This window comes from Schistocerca serialis, chromosome 2 (genome assembly GCF_023864345.2).
Source record: "Schistocerca serialis cubense isolate TAMUIC-IGC-003099 chromosome 2, iqSchSeri2.2, whole genome shotgun sequence".
NCBI lineage: Eukaryota > Metazoa > Arthropoda > Insecta > Orthoptera > Acrididae > Schistocerca > Schistocerca serialis.
This window is the reverse complement of record NC_064639.1, coordinates 357547218-357568769: the sequence shown is the minus strand read 5'-3', so window position 1 is coordinate 357568769 and position 21552 is coordinate 357547218. Positions and strand designations below refer to the sequence as shown.

General features: G+C 44.8%; 2 protein-coding genes across 2 annotated transcripts in view; both read right to left on the bottom strand.

Annotated features, from left to right (window-relative positions):
• The window catches only part of LOC126455985 (1-phosphatidylinositol 4,5-bisphosphate phosphodiesterase epsilon-1-like), a 464968-nt gene extending 460123 nt beyond the window's left edge, over positions 1–4845 (bottom strand). The window contains exon 1 of the mRNA XM_050091742.1: positions 4693–4845. Within this exon, the coding sequence (XP_049947699.1) occupies positions 4693–4710 (18 nt within the window). The 5' untranslated portion in view covers positions 4711–4845. The remainder of the gene's footprint in view (positions 1–4692) is intronic.
• Positions 4846–4983: 138 nt separating this feature from the next.
• LOC126455984 (uncharacterized) overlaps positions 4984–21552 on the bottom strand; it is a gene marked incomplete at its 3' end in the record, with an annotated part of 1226620 nt that continues 1210051 nt past the window's right edge. The window contains exon 36 of the mRNA XM_050091741.1: positions 4984–5070. Coding sequence (XP_049947698.1) covers positions 4984–5070 — 87 coding nt within the window. The remainder of the gene's footprint in view (positions 5071–21552) is intronic.

Here is a 21552-nt window from a genome sequence, read left to right as displayed (position 1 = left end):
TCTCAAATTCTGAAAAATTTTCATTGAGCAGCCCATCTCGAACTCACCTGTCGTAGAAACGGCTATTGAAAAAGACAGATGAGATGTGCGTTGCACTATCTAACAATCATGAAACCGGTGAATGATGAAAACAACGAAATGTGACACCGAAGTCTATGGTCTTTTTGCCTAATGCTGAAGCGCTTCCAAAACGGTTGGTCGTTTTCGACGGAAATGTGATTTGAATTGTGTTTCTCGACACCTTTTAAGATTGGAGTCCTTTTAGCATCCGTAAAGGATGATCCTGGATTGCGTAAGATGAGAGTCTATCGTATTCCATGCAGCTGTGGGATATCGTACGAGGGTAACCCCAAGAGTAAGGTCTCGTACTTTTTTATATGTACACTGATCTGTTTATTTCTACAATGGTTTACATCAATTTACAGCTTGAACATTTAGCTATATTTCGACATATCACCATTTCCGTCGATGCATTTTTGTAGACGCTGTGGCAGTTTTTGCATGCCCATGTCATACCAGCTCGCCGCCATGCTGTTCTGAAAGTTAAGAACCTCTTCTTTCACCTCGTCGTCGGAGCTGAATCGCTTACCGGGTAAATGTTCTTATAACCTAGGGAACTGGGGGCCAAGTCAGGACTGTAGGGTGGGTGGGTGATTATGTTCCACTGAAATTGTTGCAGGAGAGCAACGGTATGTAGAGCGATGTGTGGGCGAGCGTTGTCATGGAGAATGTGTACGCCCTTGTTCAACATTCTTCTTCTCCCGTTCTGAATTACCCGTTTGAGTTTTTTCAGAGTCTAACAGAACCTGTCAGCGTTAGTTGTGAACCCAGCGATTCAGCTCCAACGACGAGGTGAAAGAAGAGGTTCATAACTTTCTGAACAGCTTGGCGGCGAGCTGGTATGAAAAGGCCATACAAAAACTGCCACAGCGTTTACAAATATGCATCGACAGAAATGGTGATTATGTCGAAAAATAGCTACGTGTTCAAGCTGTAAACTAATGTAAACCATTGTAGAAATAAACAGGTTTATGTACTTATAAAAAAATAGGAGACCTTGCGTTTGGGATTACCCTCGTATATTGGCCAGAGCACGAGCTTACAACAATAACTTACAATAGTCGGACAAATTGGCTATTGCAGAACACTGTCTTGGTACCCGTCATCCTATGGAGATTTGGCATGCAGTTACAGGTACAGGGGTAGTGTTGTTAAGGAAGCAGTTGAAATTAAATTCGCAAGTGATCTTATAAATAGAAGTGGATTGCTCTCTTTAATTATATGCGGAATCCTGCTATTTCTCTTGTCAAGCAACAGAGGAGCAGAGTTATTACGAACTCTTCCGTTGGGTATTAATATTCACTATCGATACCTTCTGACACTGGTCATCTTTGCTTGTGTGGTGGCGCCATTGTTTACAGTGTGTGTGTGTGTTATTTTTCTTCATACTAAGGTTTTAAATGTACTTGTAGAGCACTTTCTCGTTACCTTTGTGTCTTGAAATTGGCAAAATGTGGACCTGTCGCAATATCGATGATTGTCGAAAGCGTAATCTGGCTGTATAGCGTAAGTTATTTTAACATTTTACACGCCGGAAGAAGTTTCACGTCATTTACCACTCATTTACATCAGAGCTGCCACTGCATGCCAGACTGCTCGTGAACACGATGTGCAGGCTGCTTGCGGGCTGAGTCTCGGCCTGTCTCGGCTTTGCTCGGTAGTTTTCGGAAGTACTCAGTATAGGACGACATTTCATTCAGCACTGCGATGCAACAGTTTTCGGTCGACACAGCTTTCTTCAGTTCGGTAGAATCGTGATGTCAGTGTTGTTTACCTTCCGCTACTTGTTCATCGTACAAAAGTTGAGAGGTCCAGCGGCAAAATTAGACAGTCTAGCGACCTATCGTCGTAAGCCATTAAAAGTGAATGGGAATGACAGAAGAGAAGTATAAGTGTTCTCAACATCTATTATGCGATATACAGTAGCATAACCTCAGGTTATTGTTTTGTAGAGTGATATTACAAAACGAGGAAGCAAGAATTTAAATATTTAGTTGACGATGAAAGAGCAAGAAATTACAATGATCGACAGACAGGATCATTGTTCTGTATATCAGGAAGCACTTTTTCCTAAGTCTGCAGGCATGGATTTCGTCATGAAATTGGTAGTACACGCATTAAATTTTCTGAAAACGCACGGATTATTCCACTGCCAGTTGCAACAGTTTTCGATGGAGTTGAACGAAGACTGTAGAGACTTCATATATAGGTTAAGTCAAGGGGCGTGCTTGAAACGATTCTTCGACATAAAAATCCACTATTGTTGAATTTATGAATTGAAAAGGAGAGCAGGAACAAAAATTTTGAACATCCGGAATGGATTTCAGATCTCGCATATTAAATAGACTTGATTGGGCATTGCCCACAGTAAGTCACTGAAAGGCGAGAAAACTTATTTCTGATTTGGTGGGGATGCATATAAACAGAAATTCGCAGTATAGAAGGGAAAAAGTCTGACAAAAGACATCGTCCATTACTCTAAGCTCACCGGTGTTAAAGAAAACGTGGGAATTGAAGAATTAATTGTGGCTATGAAAGAATTACAAGGAGAGTTTTCTTTACGTTTTGAGGATACTGCCAATCTTACTTTTTTTTTCGAGACCGTTTGCCATTTCAGCTGAAAGTGCACCTGTGCATGTTCAGATAGAACCGATTGATCTGCACTGTGATTTTCGTTTCAAAGTCAAATTCTTTTGCGTTAAAACGTCCAGGAGTTCTACATTGTTTTCCTCAGGAGGAGTTTCCATGTCTACATATTGAGGTTGCATGTCTGATACAATATTTCGATCAAAACATGTGCGTCAAAGGCGTTTTACGTGGCATCCTGACTGTGTAAATCTGTTAAATTATCTGTCTGTTTGCCGGCAGGATGCACCAGATAAAAATTATACTTTAGCGCACAAAAATTATACACAACGGGCCATTAAAATTGCTACACCAAGAAGAAATGCAGATAAACAAATATATTATACTTGAACTGACATATGATTACATTTTCACGCAATTTGGGTGTATAGATCCTGAGAAATCAGTACCCAGAACAACCACTTCTGACCGTAATAACGGCCTTGATACGCCTGGGCATTGAGTCAAACAGAGCTTGGGTGGTGTGTACAGGTACAGCTGCCCATGCAGCTTCAACACGATACCACAGTTCATCAAGAGTAGTGACTGGCGTATTGTGACGAGCCAGTTTCTCGGCCACCATTGACCACACGTTTTCAATTGGTGAGAGATCTGGAGAATGTGCTGGCCAGGGTAGCAGTCGAACATTTTCTGTATCCAGAAAGGCCCGTACAGGACGTGCAACATGCGGTCGTGCTTTATCCTGCTGAAATGTTGGGTTTCGCAGGGATCGAATGAACGGTAGAGCCACGGGTCGTAACACATCTGAAATGTAACGTCCACTGTTCAAAGTGCCGTCAATGCGAGCAAGAGGTGACTGAGACATGTAACCAATGGCACCTCTCACGTCGGGTAATACGCCAGTATGGTGATGACGAATACACGCTTCCAATGTGCGTTCACCGCGATGTCGCCAAACACGGATGCGACCATCATGATGCTGTAAACAGAACCTGGATTCATCCGAAAAAATGACGTTTTGCCGTTCGTGCACCCAGGTTCGTCGTTGAGTACAGCATCGCAGGCTCTCCTGTCTGTGATGCAGCGTCAAGGGTAACCGAAGCTATAGTCTCCGAGCTGATAGTCCAAGCTGCTGCAAACGTCGTCGAACTGTTCGGGCAGATGGTTGTTGTCTTGCAAACGTCCCCATCTGTTGTCTCAGGGGTCGAGACGTGGCTGCACGATCCGTTATAGCCATGCGGATGAGATGCCTGTCATCTCGACTGCTAGTGATACGTGGCCGTTGGGATCCAGCACGGCGTTCCGTATTACGCTCCTGAACCCACCGATTCCATATTCTGCTAACAGTCATTGGATCTCGACCAACGTGAGCAGCAATGTCGCGTTACGATAAACCGCAATCGCGATAGGCTACGATCTGACCTTTATCAAAGTCGGAAACGTGATGGTACGCATTTCTCCTCCTTACACGAGGCACCACAACAACGTTTCAACAGGCAACGCCGGTCAACTGCTGTTTGTGTATGAGAAATCGGTTGGAAACTTTCCTCATGTCAGCACATTGTAGGTGTCGCCACCGGCGCCGACCTTATGTGAATGCTCTGAAAAGCTAATCATTTGCATATCACAGCATCTTCTTCCTGTCCGTTAAATTTCGCATCTGTAGCACGCCATCTTCGTGGTGTAGCAATTTTAATGGCCAGTAGTGTAGAATACTGAAGATTTGTTTTGTTTCTGATTTATGTTGTTGAGAAATATGAAATCAAGCTATATGCAGTGTGACTACATTGTCGTATAAATACGACACTTTCGCAGTTCCGCCCCACCCTTCTGCCTACTCGCGCTCAGAGAACTTGGTGTGGTGGTGGGGGAAGTGTGCAGCCAGGCGAGAGAGCTACGGCACGTGAGCAAGAGCTCTGCTCACGTGCCGAATTCTTGGTCGTCCCTCCTTTACGCGCATTTCATTCGTACAGCTCCTTTCGATATTCGTACATTGTGGCGAGCTGCCTACAGAGTGCACGCCTATGAGAGCCGTGGGCGGCCTACCTTGATGAGCTTGGCCATGTTCTTGTTGGCGTGGTAGCACGGCGGCAGGCAGTCCTCGAGGCGGCCGGCGGGCAGGAACGGCGGCTGCACAGAAGACGAGGGGTAGCACTTGCGCAGCAGGCTCGAGTTGCGGCCCGGCGAGAAGCGCAGCACCGTGCCGCCGCCCCCGCCCGCCCCCGACGTGGCAGCGCTCTGCCCCCGGCGCCAGGAGCCGCAGGTGACGACTCCGCCGCTGCCGCCGCCGGGGCCGTCCGGCCCCGAATCGCTGTCGCCGCCGGCACTGGTAGTGCCGCCCCCGCCTCCGTCCTCCGCCTCCTCGGTCAGGGGGCTGACGGGCCGGGCCACGCTGAAGCTGGGCACGTGCAGCAGCAGGCTCTCCTGTTGGACAGATACCACGTTTTCTTATTTATTTATTTATTTTTTTTTCGGGGAGGAGACCAGACCGCGAGGTCATCGGTCTCATCGGATTAGGGAAGGACAGGGAAAGAAGTCGGCCGTGCCCTTTCAAAGGAACCATCCCGGCATTGTCTGGGGCGATTTAGGGAAATCACGGGAAACCTAAATCAGGATGGCCAGACTCGGATCTGAACCGTCCTCCTCCCACGTTCATTCTAAGACTGGTCGATACGTGGATAGACTATGAAAAGAGACAATGATCCCGCACAATCACCTAACTTCAGAGTACCATGAGTCTAGATTCACAGTATGATTGAAAAAACGCGCCTTTCCAGAATGAGAAAGTGGGAGGAATCATTCTAAAACTATAGATGGCAAACGTTACGCAAAGGTATGCGCAGATATTCTCCAAAAACACCTTGGTTTCCTTCTCTTACACGAAACTTCATTTTCTTCTTCTTTTGCGCCGGCCGGTGTGGCCGAGCGGTTCTAGGCGCTACAGTCTGGATCCGCGCGACCGCTACGGTCGCAGGTTCGAATCCTGCCTCAGGCATGGATGTGTGTGATGTCCTTAGGTTAGTTAGGTTTAAGTAGTTCTAAGTTCAAGGGGACTTATGACCTCAGCAGTTGAGTCCCATAGTGCTCAGAGCCATTTTTTTCTTCTTCTTTTGCACTTCATGGGATATGGTATTCTTACGCGTTCCGGATTCAAAGACGTTTCCAGCGTATCCCGGGTCGTCCTCGATCTCTTCTTCCCCTCTGCATGAAATCCAACGCTGCCTTGGGAAGTCTGCTATTTTCTATTCATTGTATGTGATCAGCCCAGTTCCGTCTATTATTTAATATTCTATTACAAACACATTTCATACTTAATTCTCTCCTAATATCTTCATTTCGAATTCTATCCATCCTCGTAGATCCTGCAATGCTGCTTAAAAATCTCATTTCTGCCGATTGCATTTTACTCTGGTGATACTGAGACAGTAGCCATTCTTTGCTGCCATACAGAAAAACGTGGGTATAAAGCCATTACAGTATACAATTTAATTTTCGATTCTTTTATAACTTTATTTTTAAAAGTCTTTTGAATGGCCCCACGTACAGTTCGAAATATGCTAACTTTTTGCTCAATATTCGTGTCATTAATAAAAACTCGTCACAGGCAAGATGTTTAAAAATCATTGCTTCTTCTAAAATATTTGTTTCCTAGAACAATCTTTGATCTGAGCGGATCCTTTTCTCTAAAAGCCACAATTTTCTTTTCATAAACTAAGTTTTTAAAACTGTAAGATTTACATAGATTATTTGGCAGCTATATGGATTTTTGTAACTGTTTCTTATTTACTTGAATCATTATTTGATCTTCAGCAAATAAAAGACTGTGTGAATAGACACAGTTTGATCTGTATCTACTAGTTATTTCCATTTGTTTAAAATGTAGTCAATGTAGGCTGCACAGTCACATTAATGTGAAAACTCTCCCAAAGCCTTTTCCAGGAAGAGAGTCAGTGAGGTTCTGGAAGGTGTCATGGCCAGCTGCCCTCGGTTTCTCGGCTGATGATCCAAGGGGCGAACACCTCGATCGAGTTTGTCCCACAGATCGAGGTGCTCCAACATATTGACGTGGTGCCACGGATTCTCGACTGAGTTTTAAGCCAGGGAGTTTGGTGGCCAGGGAGTACGGTAAACTCACCCTGGTGCTCTTTGAACCATGCACGTACGCTGCGAGCTGTGTAACACATTGCACTGTCCAGCTGGTATATGCCATAGTGCTGAGGGTAAAACTAGCTACATGTAGTGGTGGACACCGTCCCCAAGGATACATGCACACTTATGCTGCCGGCCGGGATGGCCGAGCGGTTCTAGGCGCTACAGTCTGGAACCGCGCGACCGCTACAGTCGCGGGTTCGAATCCTGCCTCGGCCACGGATGTGTGTGGTGTCCTTAGGTTAGTTAGGTTTAAGTAGTTCTAAGTTACAGGGGACTGATGACCTCAGACGTTAAGTCCCATAGTGCTCAGAGCCATTTGAACACTTTTGTTGGTCCGTTTTACCTGCTAGAATGACAGGTTCACCCAGGGAATGCCACGAATACATTCCCCAGACCATAACGCTCCCTCCTCCGGCCTGAACACTTCTGACGATAATTACAGGGCGTTTGCCGTCAGAGAGCCATCTGTTCGATGGAGCAGAAAATGTGAGTCATCTGAAAAGGCCACCTGCAGTCACTCAGTGGACGTCCAGATGCGGTATTGTCATGCAAATTCCAGCCCTCGTTGCCGATACAGCGCAGTCACCATGGGTGCATGACCAGGCGCCTGTTGCGGAGGCCAATACGCAGCACCGTTCGCTGAACGGTCGTTATGGTGACACTGCTGCTGGCCCTTGGTTCATTTGGATGGTCAGTTGCAAAGCAGTTGCGTATCTATTTTTCTTTTCTGTGTCCTACTACTTGTCTAATGGTGAAGGTTTAAAAGAAGCAAAAGACAAAAAAAAAAAACAAAAAAAAACAAAACAAAAAAAAACATCTCTAATAAGGATGCAATTTTACAGTGGTTTAATTTGTTGATATTTGCATCGAATTGCGATTATTGAGCTCCTATATTGTTAGTGTGATAGAACATCAAGTGTAGATTTGACCACGTGGTTTTTTTGTGATTCTTAAAGTTTACACGGCGTAATGAGTATTTCATGAGGTTTCGAACTTGCAGCGGGATGACGTCGACATCTTGATACTGTATTTCGGCTGACAACCACTCAGCAATTCAAATGGTTCAAATGGCTCTAAGCACTATAGGACTTAACATCTGAGGTCATCGGTTCCCTAGATTCCGCCCCGATAGCTAAGTGGTCAGCATGACAGATTGCCGTCCGATGGGCCCGGGTTCGATTATCGGCTGGGTAAGGGATTTTCTCCGCTCAGGGAGTGGGTGTTGTGTTGTCTTCATCATCATTTCATCCCCATCCGGCGCGCTGGTCACCCAATGTGGCGTCGAATGTAATAAGACCTGCACTAAGGCGGCCGGCCCTGCCCCACAAGGGGCCTCCCGGCCAATGACGCCAAACGCTCATTTCCATTTTCCAGTCCCCTAGACTTAGGTTTAAGTAGTTCTAACTAACCTAAGGACATCACACACATCCATGCCCGAGGCAGGATTCGAACCTGCGACCGTAGCAACAGCGCAGTTCCAAACTGAAGCGCCTAGAATCACTCGGCCACTGGGGCCGGCCACTCAGCAATCATCAGCTGAATTTTATCATGGAGACTGTGCTGCACGTTGTAGTTAAAGTGAGGGAGGTGTACTGACGATCTTCCAGTGTAAAACTCAAGTTAAGTCCCATAGTGCTTAGAGCCATCTTAACCATCTGTAAAACTCATCTGAAGACGGCTGAATGGTTGTCAGCCGAAAGGCCGTGGTAAGATGTCGCCTTGATCCGGTCGCAAGCCCCGAATATTATGGAATGTGTTGGTTTTCCTTTTTACTTTTTCCTGCAGGCAAAATGTCAGTTTCCATTCCGCACTGCAGTGTTGTGCCGGACAATCCTCTGACAGAACTGAACGCTGGCTTCAAAAACATTTGGTTTGATTGCTTTCAAACAGTGGCTACGATAGCTGCAGCTCCGTCTTTTCTCATCTCTGTATACACAGAAGTGCTCATTTCGCTGTCAAGTTGACGGTTGTTTAGTGATGAATCTTCTCCCACTGCATGTAGCACCATCTCATCAAATTCTAATGCGCGAGCAGTTCTTACCGAGACCCGTTTCTGGGGATCCTGTAAACGTCTAGACACCAGAATTTGTAACAATAATGTCAGATTTGTATTTTAACAACTTAATTAAAGTTACTGAGCTAGATTTCAACTATTGTCGCATCTGCAGCAATCTCAATCTCTACCTTATCGATTACAGATTAAGGCAGTCGTGTGGCAGCTGCAAGAATAATTTTTGCCTTAAATTTTGAGTCACATTTAGAATCTTGCTATTACAGTCTTTTTTTTATAAACGATTGTCTGGAACATACTCTTTGTAGTGGTAGATGAATTTACGTATAAGGACATACCGTTTACAAATTTATTATAAACCTAGCGGCCTGACCCTGCTTCGGACATGCAGTACCACCTTTCTGCGGCCGGACGACTTGTTTGGAGACGTGGTAGTAAATTATACACACAAACCTTCCTGTCTAAATGTTAGTGAAAACCGTACCAAAATCCCTACAGTATTTCCTGAGATTAGTCTTCAAACGTCCGCAGCTCGTGGTCTGGCGGTTGCATTTTCCCTTCCCGCGCACGGGGTCCCGGGTTCGATTCCCGGCGGGGTCAGGGATTTTTCCTGCCTAGAGATGACTGGGTGGAGTCGTGTCGTCTGCATCATCATCATTCATCCCCATTACGGTCGGAGGAAGGCAATGGCAAACCACCTCCACTTGGACCTTGCCTAGTACGGTGGTGCGGGTCTCCCGCATCGTTCCCTACGCTCCTGGAGTATGGGACACCATCATTATCATCAGTCTTCACATACAAGCAGAAAAACGCGGCAATTGACTTTAATGTAGTAGCATGTACAGATCAAAAGTGTGTTAAATTGTTTACCACTTGTAATGCCTCCCATGATGTGTACTATCTGCTTGGTCGGTGTTTGTGTACACTTTCTCAACTCGCTGTGATCTTAAAGTTCCCGCAGACTATTTTCCAACTGGAGTGAAATCGGTTGTTAAAGATTTCTCTGCACATTATTTCGATTTTCCAGGCACGATACATCACACGAATAACTGAAATCTTCGATGTCAATGTCCCCAATACTATGCATCCTACAATTTAATCAAAACACTCAATGTAGGATGTTCTGCTATCTGTGTAATATTGATAATAAATGTTTGCGCCATCAAGTATACTATATTCCGCGGGTGGACAGCCGACGATCCGCGAACCGAATCCAGCCGACAGTTGTTTTCAGTCCGCCCCTTGAAATAAATTCGTAAGTAAAGACACAACGTTCACGACGAATAGATAATTGAAAATATCTGGAGATGGGGTGAATATAAAATGAATATACTCCAAAAACGTTTTGAGGCATAATTTGTTGACGTGGCGTTTCAGCTACGGGTTGTCATTCATTTTGGTGCATTACCCCATAAACAGTGGCGCTAAGAGCGATGCTTTCGATTTCACGTGACGAGGCGACACGAGAGCTTAATTATGTGAGTAGGCGCGCAGGTCACCACATGTTGCCGTCCATGCCTGCTATATTCCACGGCATTCGCCTGAAACTACAGCTACACAGCAAACAGCCGCGATAGGCGGGTTGCAGCATTTCAGTACTGCAGGCGTTTACCGCCAGAGTAACCATGCGAGCCAGCAGGTAACGTTATCAATCAAAACACTGGCTGGCGTCCGTTGTTTATAATGTCAACAGTAAAGGCGACCGAAACATACTCGCTGTAGTCGCTAGGAACTCCAGCAGATGCCACGGAAACGTGGGGCGCCTGCTTGCCACAGGCGGCACCTGTATCGCCGTGTGGGGTGCTACATTCACAGGCACCACTTCGCATCCGCGAATCATGTATCCACCTAGCACTGAACTGGTATGCGTTCCCTGGGCACGTATTTAACGCAGAACCTTACCTCCAGCACCAACCTTGGAGAAGAGCCAGCCGTTGCTGCTGGAGCCTTCGCTTATTCCGACATAGGCCTACCGTGGCCTCTGTGCTTCAAGATTGTTAGTCTAACTACCGTCTGATGTAACTATTACGATTTAGCTCAGTAAATTTTGTCAGGGTTAGGAGTCCGACTGGACTTAGACTTTGTAAGTAGGCTGTTTAGATTTTTATGTTGGTAACAAAACGTAGCGCTCTGTATGAAAATCACTGACTGTGCTGTGTGCAGTCTGTGGCTGGTTGGCATTGTTGGAATTTTTGGTATTGTAGTGTTGGGCAGTTGGATGTGAACAGCGCATAGCGGTGCGCAGTTGGAGGTGAGCCGCCAGCAGTGATGGATGTGGGGAGGGAGATGGTAGAATTTTGAGAGCGTACGATCTGGACGTATGTCCATCAGAAAGAGTAAATTTGTAATACTGTATATCATGAACTGATATATATGACTTTTGAACATTATTGAGGTAAATACATTGTTTGTTCTCTATCAAAATCTTTCATTTGCTAACTATTCATTTCAGTATTTAGTACCTTCAGTAGCTAGAGTCTTTTATTTAGCTGGCAGTTCGAGAAACGAAGATTTTTGTGAGGTAAGTGATTCATGAAAGGTATAGGTTATTGTTAGGCAGGACCATTCTTTTGTAGGGATTATTGAAAGTCAGATTGCGTTGCGCTAAAAATATTGTGTGTCAGTTTAGTGTTGATCAGAATAACTAAAGGGAGAAATGTCTGAGTACGTTCAGTTCTGCTCAGCTGTTTGAAAATCAAATAACGTAAGAGGTTTATCAGCACAGTAATACATTAATTTTTCTAAGGGGATCTTTCAAATTGTGCTGACAAACTCTCAGCAGTGATTGAAGGTTGATCCGGGCATATAAATTCAACTGTTATTGTTGTTGTTGCCAGTCACGAAATAAAGGGGGCAGTTGCTCGTTACATACGTCAGATCAAGAATATATTTTATTAGTATGCTGTCAATCTACGTACTGCATCATTCCATTGTGTTGAAATAAAGAGTGTTTTGTTTCTCACTATCTAGGAATTTTGTTTGGAGTTGAGAACTCATATAAGGACTTAACAAATTGTACGTGACGGTCATAAGCAGCGCCGAATGAGTGGAGTAAGACTTTTTCAAATAGCTGCAACGGACTGTACAATGCGAGTGCTGACAGTACTGTGGCGATGTGGACCTGTTTGCGACGATAGTTCTACGCCATTTACTGCAGCTGGTCGAGCCTGTATGATTACTTCGGCTTACAGTTTGTCATCACAACTCCACCATGAAGGGTCGTGTATACAGTTCCCAGACAAGTTGTCCTACAGTGACGGCCGAAAATGTTTTAAAATACTGCCGTGTTGCCCACAATCTCGCAGCTTTCACTGATGAACGGCACTGCGGACAGGCGTCTCATGTGATGAATTGCGCTGCCGCTGAATACAACATTCGATCTCAAGTCTAACGCAAGGAGAGCAGTAAGAAATGCAATTCCTATATTGTGACCTTTTTACCTCAATATACTGCCTTTCTTCAAGCCACTCCACTTGGCATACGTAAGCAGGACGATGTTTGGAAACATATGTCACGAAATTTTGAAGAACGACGGGTGTCGTTGTCTCCACGGCCTGCACATTCACCTGATGTGTTAAGCATTGTCATAGACCGGAGGAGGAGATTAGTGTTTAACGTCCCGTCGACAACGAGTTCATTAGAGACGGAGCGCAAGCTCGGGTGAGGGAAGGATGGGGAAGGAAATCGGCCGTGCCCTTTCAAAGGAGCCATCCCGGCATTTGCCTGAAGGGATTTAGGGAAACCACAGAAAACCTAAATCAGGATGGCCGGAGACGGGATTGAACCGTCGTCCTCCCGAATGCGAGTCCAGTGTGCTAACCACTGCGCCACCGCGCTCGGTGGTCATAGACCGATGAGGCAGAACACTCTGAGAACTGGCTTAATACAGTGTTTGGCTACGTCTGGAACGCCACATCGCAGCGATTCTGAAAAGCGTCGGTTCCACTAACTTTGATACGTTTCCGGAGGTGTGTGGTACCAGACAGATGTCAATGTCCAAGTCACTCAGTTTCCTTGAATTACTGTACACTGGTATGCAGGCTTGAATCTGGCCCACATTAGTCTCCAAGACGTGTTGAGATCAGGCGAATTTGGTGGGCAAGACATCAATATAAGTTCACCATCATGCTCTTCAGACTACTCTAGTGAGGCTCTGGCCTTCTGACATCGACAGGAATAGTACTGGAAGATGCCACCGCTATCGGGAAAGAGATCAAGCAAGTGGTGCACGTTGTCCGCAATAGTGAACATGTTGTGTGCAACTGTCATGGCGCCTTCGATTAGTACTACTGGTCCCGTGGATGCTCGGGTGAACGGTGCCCGTAGTGTAGTATTGGTGCCGCCCCCCCCCCCCTCCCACACCCTTACACCCCACCCGTCTCCAGCCGGCCTGCGTCCGTGACGCGGTGCATGTTCCGAGCAACCGTGCCTGTGGATAACATCGTGTCATACACAACCATCGACGTGGTGAAACAGGAGACGTAGTTCATCTGGTCGGGCGACACGTTTCTACCGAAACATCATTCAAATTTGATGATCCCGTGCCCGATGCAATCGTAATGTTGTCGGGTCAACATTGACCTAGTAGATAGTGTCGGAAGTTCCATGCGGCTTTTCGCGGATGATGCTGTAGTATACAGAGAAGTTGCAGCATTAGAAAATTGTAGCGAAATGCAGGAAGATCTGCAGCGGATAGGCACTTGGTGCAGGGAGTGGCAACTGTCCCTTAACATAGACAAATGTAATGTATTGCGAATACATAGAAAGAAGGATCCTTTATTGTATGATTATATGATAGCGGAACAAACACTGGTAGCAGTTACTTCTGTAAAATATCTGGGAGTATGCGTGCGGAACGATTTGAAGTGGAATGATCATATAAAATTAATTGTTGGTAAGGCGGGTACCAGGTTGAGATTCATTGGGAGAGTGCTTAGAAAATGTAGTCCATCAACAAAGGAGGTGGCTTACAAAACACTCGTTCGACCTATACTTGAGTATTGCTCATCAGTGTGGGATCCGTACCAGATCGGTTTGACGGAGGAGATAGAGAAGATCCAAAGAAGAGCGGCGCGTTTCGTCACAGGGTTATTTGGTAACCGTGATAGCGTTAGGGAGATGTTTAATAAACTCAAGTGACAGACTCTGCAAGAGAGGCGCTCTGCATCGCGGTGTAGGTTGCTCGCCAGGTTTCGAGAGGGTGCGTTTCTGGATGAGGTATCGAATATAATGGCCCCCTACTTATACCTCCCGAGGAGATCACGAATGTAAAATTAGAGAGATTAGAGCGCGGACGGAGGCTTTCACACAGTCGTTCTTCCCGCGAACCATACGCGACGAACAGGAAAGGGAGGTAATGACAGTGGCACGTAAAGTGCCCTCCGCCACACACCGTTGGGTGGCTTGCGGAGTATAAATGTAGATGTAGATGTAGATACGGATCAGACGCTGTGGAGTACGGTGTTCAACAACGTGCGCTACACGGTGCGCTCCGGAACACTTGTGCCTGTTCAGCATTGTGCTTTCTCATCAGATCTGCCACAAATGGTCGCCTGTCCTGTTTTGCAGAGTGGACAAGCCTCCGACCTCCACGTTCTGTGATGAAGCGTGGACGTCCAACATCTTGTCACCTACTCGTGCTTTCAGTGTCCTTCAACCACTTTTTCACAGACGCTCATAACAGCAGCACGCAATCAGCCAACAACCTTCACGGCTTCCAGGACGATCGTTCGCAGGCACCGGTGGCTTAACAATCTGCCTTTTTGTCAAAGTCATCCATGTTAGTGAATTTTCAGTCCGTATCGTCACTAGAATCAACCCTCATTCGACTCTGCTTCGCTAGTATACTTTCTTCACCGCGTCACCCATCTGCAACGTCACTAGGTAGCTTTCAGTCATAACCTTTTGACGCTTCAGTAAATCTGTGATTAGAAACTTGCTTGACATGTTACTTCAGTTAACAATGACGATGTTTTCTGGAAACATACAAACTGTAAGAAGGAATTGCCATTTGAGTCAACACCACAATATTTCAGGAGACTGCTTGCAGGTTGTGCTTTGTTCACACCACGCTGAATTCTCAAAGTCAGTTATCGTATGCAACTAGTCAATAGAATCATTTGTGTATTGTGTGTTACTCATCCGCGGTATAACAGTAATATCAGTCATAGGGAGGGGCGTTCAATAAGTAATGTAATGCAATTTTTATCGGCCAGTACCGTTTGAAAAAAAGTGAAATTAATTGTGGGACATCGTGGAATATTCCCACTTCAGTCCCTATTGTTTCATGAAGTTTCGATAGTTGGCGGCGCTATACAAAAGATTCAAGATGGCGTCTGGCCGGCAGGGGTGGTCGGGCGGTTCTAGGCGCTACAGTCGGGAGCCGCGCGACCACTACGGTCGCAGGTTCGAATCCTGCCTCGGGCATGGATATGTGTGATGTCCTGAGGTTAGTTAGGTTTAATTAGTTCTAAGTTCTAGGGGACTGATGACCTTAGAAGTTAAGTCCCATAGCGCTCAGAGCCATTGCGTCTGTAACGAAGGTGCGTTCCAAGTGGAGAGCTGTCATTGAGCTTCTTTTGGCGGAAAACCAGAGCATTGCAGAGCTTCAGAGGCCCTTGCAGAATGACTACGGAGATGTGGCAGTGAACAAAGGCACGGTGAGTCGTTGAGCGAGGCGTCTGTCATCATCGCAACAAGGTCGCGCAAACCTGTCCCATCTCCCGCGTGCTGGCCGGCCGCACACACCTATGACTCCTGCAGTGATGAACTTCAGCGTGTTCATCTCGAGAAATAAGAAAACGAACAGGTTCTTCTCCTTAAGAACGCTAGGCCTCACAACGCTAGGCACCCGAGAGGAGCTCACAAAACTTCATTGGACTGTTCTTCATTATCCACTCAACAGCCCGGGTCTCTCACCTTCCGACTTCAATCTGTTTGTTTCAACGAGGAGGGCACTCCGCGGGAATCAGTATGTGGATGATGGAGAGATTATTGATGCAACAAGACGTTGGCTCCGAGTTGACCGGTGTAGTGGTACCATGCGGGCATACAGTCCCTCTTACTGGTGGCGTCAGGCCATCGCAGGGAACGGATATTATGTTGAAAAATAGGGTACTGTAGTCAAAAGAGTGGGTAATAATATGGTGTATTGGAATCCAGAATAAAACCAACCTGCATTACGTACTGAATGTTCCTCGTACTTACAGGTTATTAACGTTACAAATTTCACAGTCTTCCAGTCTTCATTGCAGCTTAAATTCATAGATTCCCAGTTTAATAGATATTAAAACATAATGGTGAATCTCAAATACGGCTCCCATGCATAGTGAAGTTCGATCTACGAAAAAATAAAAGCATGACGAGTATAAATTATTTTCTCAAAAAAGTTATGCACGTCTAGGACTTCGCCGATAGTGATGAGAAGCATCTGACGTCCGTATATTATATCGGCCGTAAACGTAACTCGTTGGCAATTGCCGTGTTATTAACAAAGATTAACAATGAGCGAACTGTCTTTAAGTATAAAGTTTATTTCAATCAATCTTCACATGTACTTCTTAATAGCCATTAAATAATGTACTGGAGCTTAGATTGAAACATACTTTACATTCAAAACATGATTGACCAATCTCCTTGGCAAACCCCTGGGATTGTATACCTGAAACGCGTACTAGTTTCTGGTCGCCTTCATACGTTTCCACGACGATCGTCTGGTGTCCGACAAATCTTGCACTCGCTGGTGAAGAAAATCTAAAGACAGCGATAGAGATTCCATTATAGATGTTGCGTCGCCCACCTTCCTTATGCAGCGCGGAGCTTGAGGGAGGTTAGGGGGGAGGGAGGAATTTCGACTGTTATTCGTAATAAATGCCGAGAGGAGAAATCGACCGTGTGGAGACGCTTGCTTACAATCTGGGTCAACATAGCTTTCTCAGTTGTGCCGCCAAAAAGGCAGCACGCAGTTTTGTTGCATTCTCATCGGACTACCTAAGAGCTGCAATTTGTAGTCATCAGCTGGGGTTGTTGACTGGGGGCCACCTCTGTAATGTAGATCTTCAAAATGTTGTCTCTCAGGAGAGCAGTTGAATGTTTGAATGATGTCGTCATCGCTGTGACTCATGCCGATTCTCCACGCAGGTTCGCGTGCTCCTTGCCTTAAACTGATAATGGGGCACGTTGTAAGTTTGGAAAGAAGGAACCACGATACTCTTATGGAGTCAGATTCTGGTTCACTGGCGGGTTGAAAACAGATGAAAGTGCTGGGGCCGGGGTATACGGCGTACATCCTAGGGCCGGTCGGAGTGGCCGAGTGGTTCTAGGCGCTTCAGTCTGGAACCGTGCAACCGCTACGGTCGCAGGTTCGAATCCTGCCTCGGGCATTGATATGTTTGACGTCCTTAGGTTAGTTAGGTTTAAGTAGTTCTAAGTTCTAGGGAACTGATGACCTCAGATGTTGAGTCCCATAGTGCTCAGAGCCATTTTTTTGATTCGCGGCAATGAACAAGCTGATAGGCTGACGGCGGTAGGTACGGCGACTCCCTGTTTTGGAGCGGAATCCTTACTGGTCATCATTAAGGCGGTGGCAAAATCGAAACTACTTAGTTGGCTTAGGAGGCAGGACGTTGAATTTGGACCAAGATCCTAAAATAAAAACAGGGCGAGCTAATGATGCGGAAGCCATTTTCCAAGACAAGTTCTGCAAACATGGACTCGAAGAGGAGACAGATTACTCTCTTGGTGTGATTAAGGGCTAGCCATTTGCACTTTAAGAAACACCTACACGCGATGAGTATAGAAGAAGTAGCCCTAAGTGTCGACTAAGTGGTGAGGTGGATGAAACAGCACCACAATTTAATCTTACACCGCGAAGAATTCGAGATCAAACGACATAGAATATTCTGGTCCTTAATTCGTGAAGAAACTGTGTCTGATGAAGGACTAGTATAGGATCACAGAACTAGTAAAGCGTGTACTCCTTTAAGGATACCAGCTGGCTTTACCAGAATCAAAGGGAGAGAAACTGCACTATAAACTTAGTCTCGGCGGGGGGTAACAGTGGGCTAATTCCCTGTTGTTTTGTCTTCCTGCTTAAATCAATCAATCAGTCAATCAATACATAAGCCGCATTGTCTCGCTCACGCACCACGCGCTATTGAATCGCACAGAGAATTCAGGAATTCACCTCTATTTCGCAGGTGATTGTACAGGGCGATATCCCGCAGCTAAGTCTATTTAGAGAAAATATCGACTAAATAAAATCAAGATTTTAACTGAAATATGGACAAATATTTTGTTAAACGAATTGTCTGAAAGTAAAAAATAAAGCAAATTATAGAAACATTCTATGCGCCTTTGAATGAATCTCGAAATCATGCACAGCGAATGAGGAGTGTGAAATGTTTCTCTGATCTATATTATTTTTCACTTTTAGACAAATCATTTAAAGGAAAATTTGACTGTATTTTTTAATTTTTTCTTTTATTTCCAAGTTTTGTTTAAAATGCCTGAAATACAAAATATCTGAATATCGATCGGTATTCAATTATTTTTAAGCAAATATAGTCCAAGAGAAAGCTGAGAAGTTTCAATGTATGCTGTAAGTTGATATTTATTCCATTTTTTTCCACACGAAAGAAAGAATATTCCACAATTTTTACACTAGCGTACTTTTCTACGAGGAAAATACGCCTCGAAAAGATGAACTTCTTAACGTTTCATTTATATAGCTAGCAGGAACTAACTGTTCCTGAAGTATTTCAGTTTTCTCTCAAATCTTTTTTTCTTAATTAACCCATTTTTCCATTTCCCACGTTTCGTTTTGTTGTGAAAATGCGGAGAAAAATCCATTGTGTAATTTTTTCTCAAATCATTAATCACTTTTTTCCTAATTGCCCCGGTTACATGCATGAAATTACTTTTAAAAAAATTTTGACCTCATGCTGGTGAATTTGATACCTCATTTGTTAATTTGTCACTCTTCGTTTTGCTATGAAAATTCAGAGAAAAATACATTGTGTAATTTCTAGGGGAAGAAAAAATACTATACAAGTCATGGGGGTAATGCAAAATTATTCCTTGAGCAGGTCATATAGAAAATGAAATCTTAAAAATACAGCGGAGTATGGATGGTAAAAATTACAGAGGGAGAGGCAAAGGTTTTACGTCAACAAGCAGGTTCATGTGTGTATGCAGAGGTGAAGAGGTTTGCGAAAGCTGGCGTCGAGAGCTGCATCAGACCAGTCGAAGGATTGATTACTACACCAACATGGAAAGGAATTGGGAGAGATTTTTAAAATATGACGTTCTTTACATCATTTATAAGGGATCATATCAAATATGTTAATCCTTATTTTGAAAGGGACAAACGAAACCGTTCTGGTATTAGAAAGCAACAACCACGAACTTCAAAAAAAGGTTTTACCTGTAATGCAACCGTAAAATCGGGCAATAACTCATCGTATTCAAGATAACAACGAGATCGCCAGAAGAAGAGAAGAAGAATGGAGGTGACGATGGTAAGCACTGTATTAGCGGATGTTTGCACGGCTGCGAAAACAAACCTGGCTGGCGGTGTAGTTCCGACTAGGCATGTCGCTGAGAGATGGCCGCACTGGCTCGCTAAACATTGGAGAACTAGTACGCCGGCGGATGTGTGCTAAAGTTAGAGAGGGGGCACGCTGATGAATTAGCAATGGGGAGGCGGGCCGAGACCCGGAAGAGCGGGCGACAAAGCAAACGCCTCGACAATGTGATGAAGCACCTTTCCTGCGAGGCACTTCCACGTATACCGACTACAGGAAAACCACGCGGTTCTGAAAGTAGAGCAGCATCTTCTGTCTGCCAGGTGACTATGGTGACATAAATTGATATATCGAACTAGAAATGCAAACTTTTTTATGATACAGAAAAAAGATACATCGAATACAGCACTTTGGTTCGATACACTTGTAACTTCACTTCAAGAGGGTATGGAATTATGCACGTAAGAACAACTGCCTGTAGAGGAGGGGATAACTAAATCAATAGTTAGTGTTCTCTGTTATACAGAAAAAAACGCTTTAATCCTCAGAAGAAATCACGTTAATACAGTATAATCTCGCCTCTGTCCTTGAAAGGCTGGAATAAAAATTAGTTGCAATATTTGCCACCAGGAACAAATCTGGCGCTGTGCAGCATCTCGTCGATGCCTTCTGCGTTCATATTCATATTTAACAAATGGTGTAAGCGGCAGTAAAACATTATGGCTTTCTCATTTGTTTGATATTTCCTGCCCACGTCCCGTTCCTAAACTGTTATAAGCGGAACCATTTCTGTGTGCATTTCTTGCATTTGCAGCGCCAGATTTGCGCCTGATGATCCAAAATTGGAATTAACTTTCTTCCAGCTTAGACCATTTCAACATTAACGCATTAGTATATCTATCGAGCCTGTTAATAGTCTGAATTCGGCGAGGAAGACAGTTTGCAAGTTTCTTGTTGTGTGCCATATGTAGCAGAAGCCAATCATTGATCATTAGATTCTGCAGAGCTACCAAATTATGGGGAAGTTAATTACAACATTTCACTCCCTGTTCGAAATACTTTCAGACATTGTCTATGCGGGTGATGTTCGCTCAGAATTGATGTGCGATAGCATGGCTGAGTGTTCATCAAACCAGAAAGGTTCACGTGCAGCCCTCTGAATGCGGAAAATTTCATCTGGGGAGACGGGAGCGTCTACAGCATACTCTTCATGATAGTGCGGGAAACAGGGCAACACTTGCTCACCGAGAATGTTGAAATAAATGTCGAATGTTGAAATAAACGTCGTGTTCATATTCACCGTGACACGAATGAATAGCCTCAAGCCGTGGTACGAAAAATAACCCTCAAAAGTCACACAACCACGAACAACTTCCATCGCACTACTGAGGGTCAAGCCCTCTTTGGCCCAGCTGCACTCGACGTCCTGCAGACGAGAGACAAAATCTCGACTCTTCAGACCACACTACACGCTTCTGGTCAGCTGCTGTCCGGTTGCTGCTCTGTTTGGCCCAAAAAATAGTCGTCAATGAAACGTAGTTCGGCGACACAGTAATTACGTATACCACAAGTATCTTCATTCAGTACTATGTAGCTGTGCTACAGCAATTAATGTATCATACGCTCTCGAATAAAACGCCAACAATATGTCGTTATCACCTGCATCTTAATGAACAATACCACACAATTACGAAATACAGAAAGTAAAACGAAAAGTTTCGAAATTTGCTATGAGTAGCACTAAATCAAGGAAGAATTGAAGTTTTTTAAATCATACGGAGGAAAGTGTGTTATTACTATTATCATTATTATTATCATTAGCTGTTTTGTCTGTCACCAAACCACAGTAACGTAGAGTATTCGCAAACATAGAACAAACAGATGCAAAAGACCTTACGACTGTTCACACGTCCTCAAGAGTATTCGTTTGCGTTTTCCGATGACTGTTTAGGTTAACAAGAAGTCATGCTTTAATTCTGAGATGTACAGATACCGTAGAGAACAGTTTTATTTTAACAAGATCCTTTATTTCGTTTTTAGAGAACCGGTTTAATTCCGGGAGGTAAGAACCACAACGGAGGGGTATCTGTTGAGAGACCAGACAAACGTGTGGTTCCTGAAGAGGGGCAGCAGCCTCTTCAGTAGTTGCAGGGGCAACAGTCTGGATGATTGACTGATCTGGCTTTGTAACACTAACCAAAACGGCCTTGCTGTGCTGGT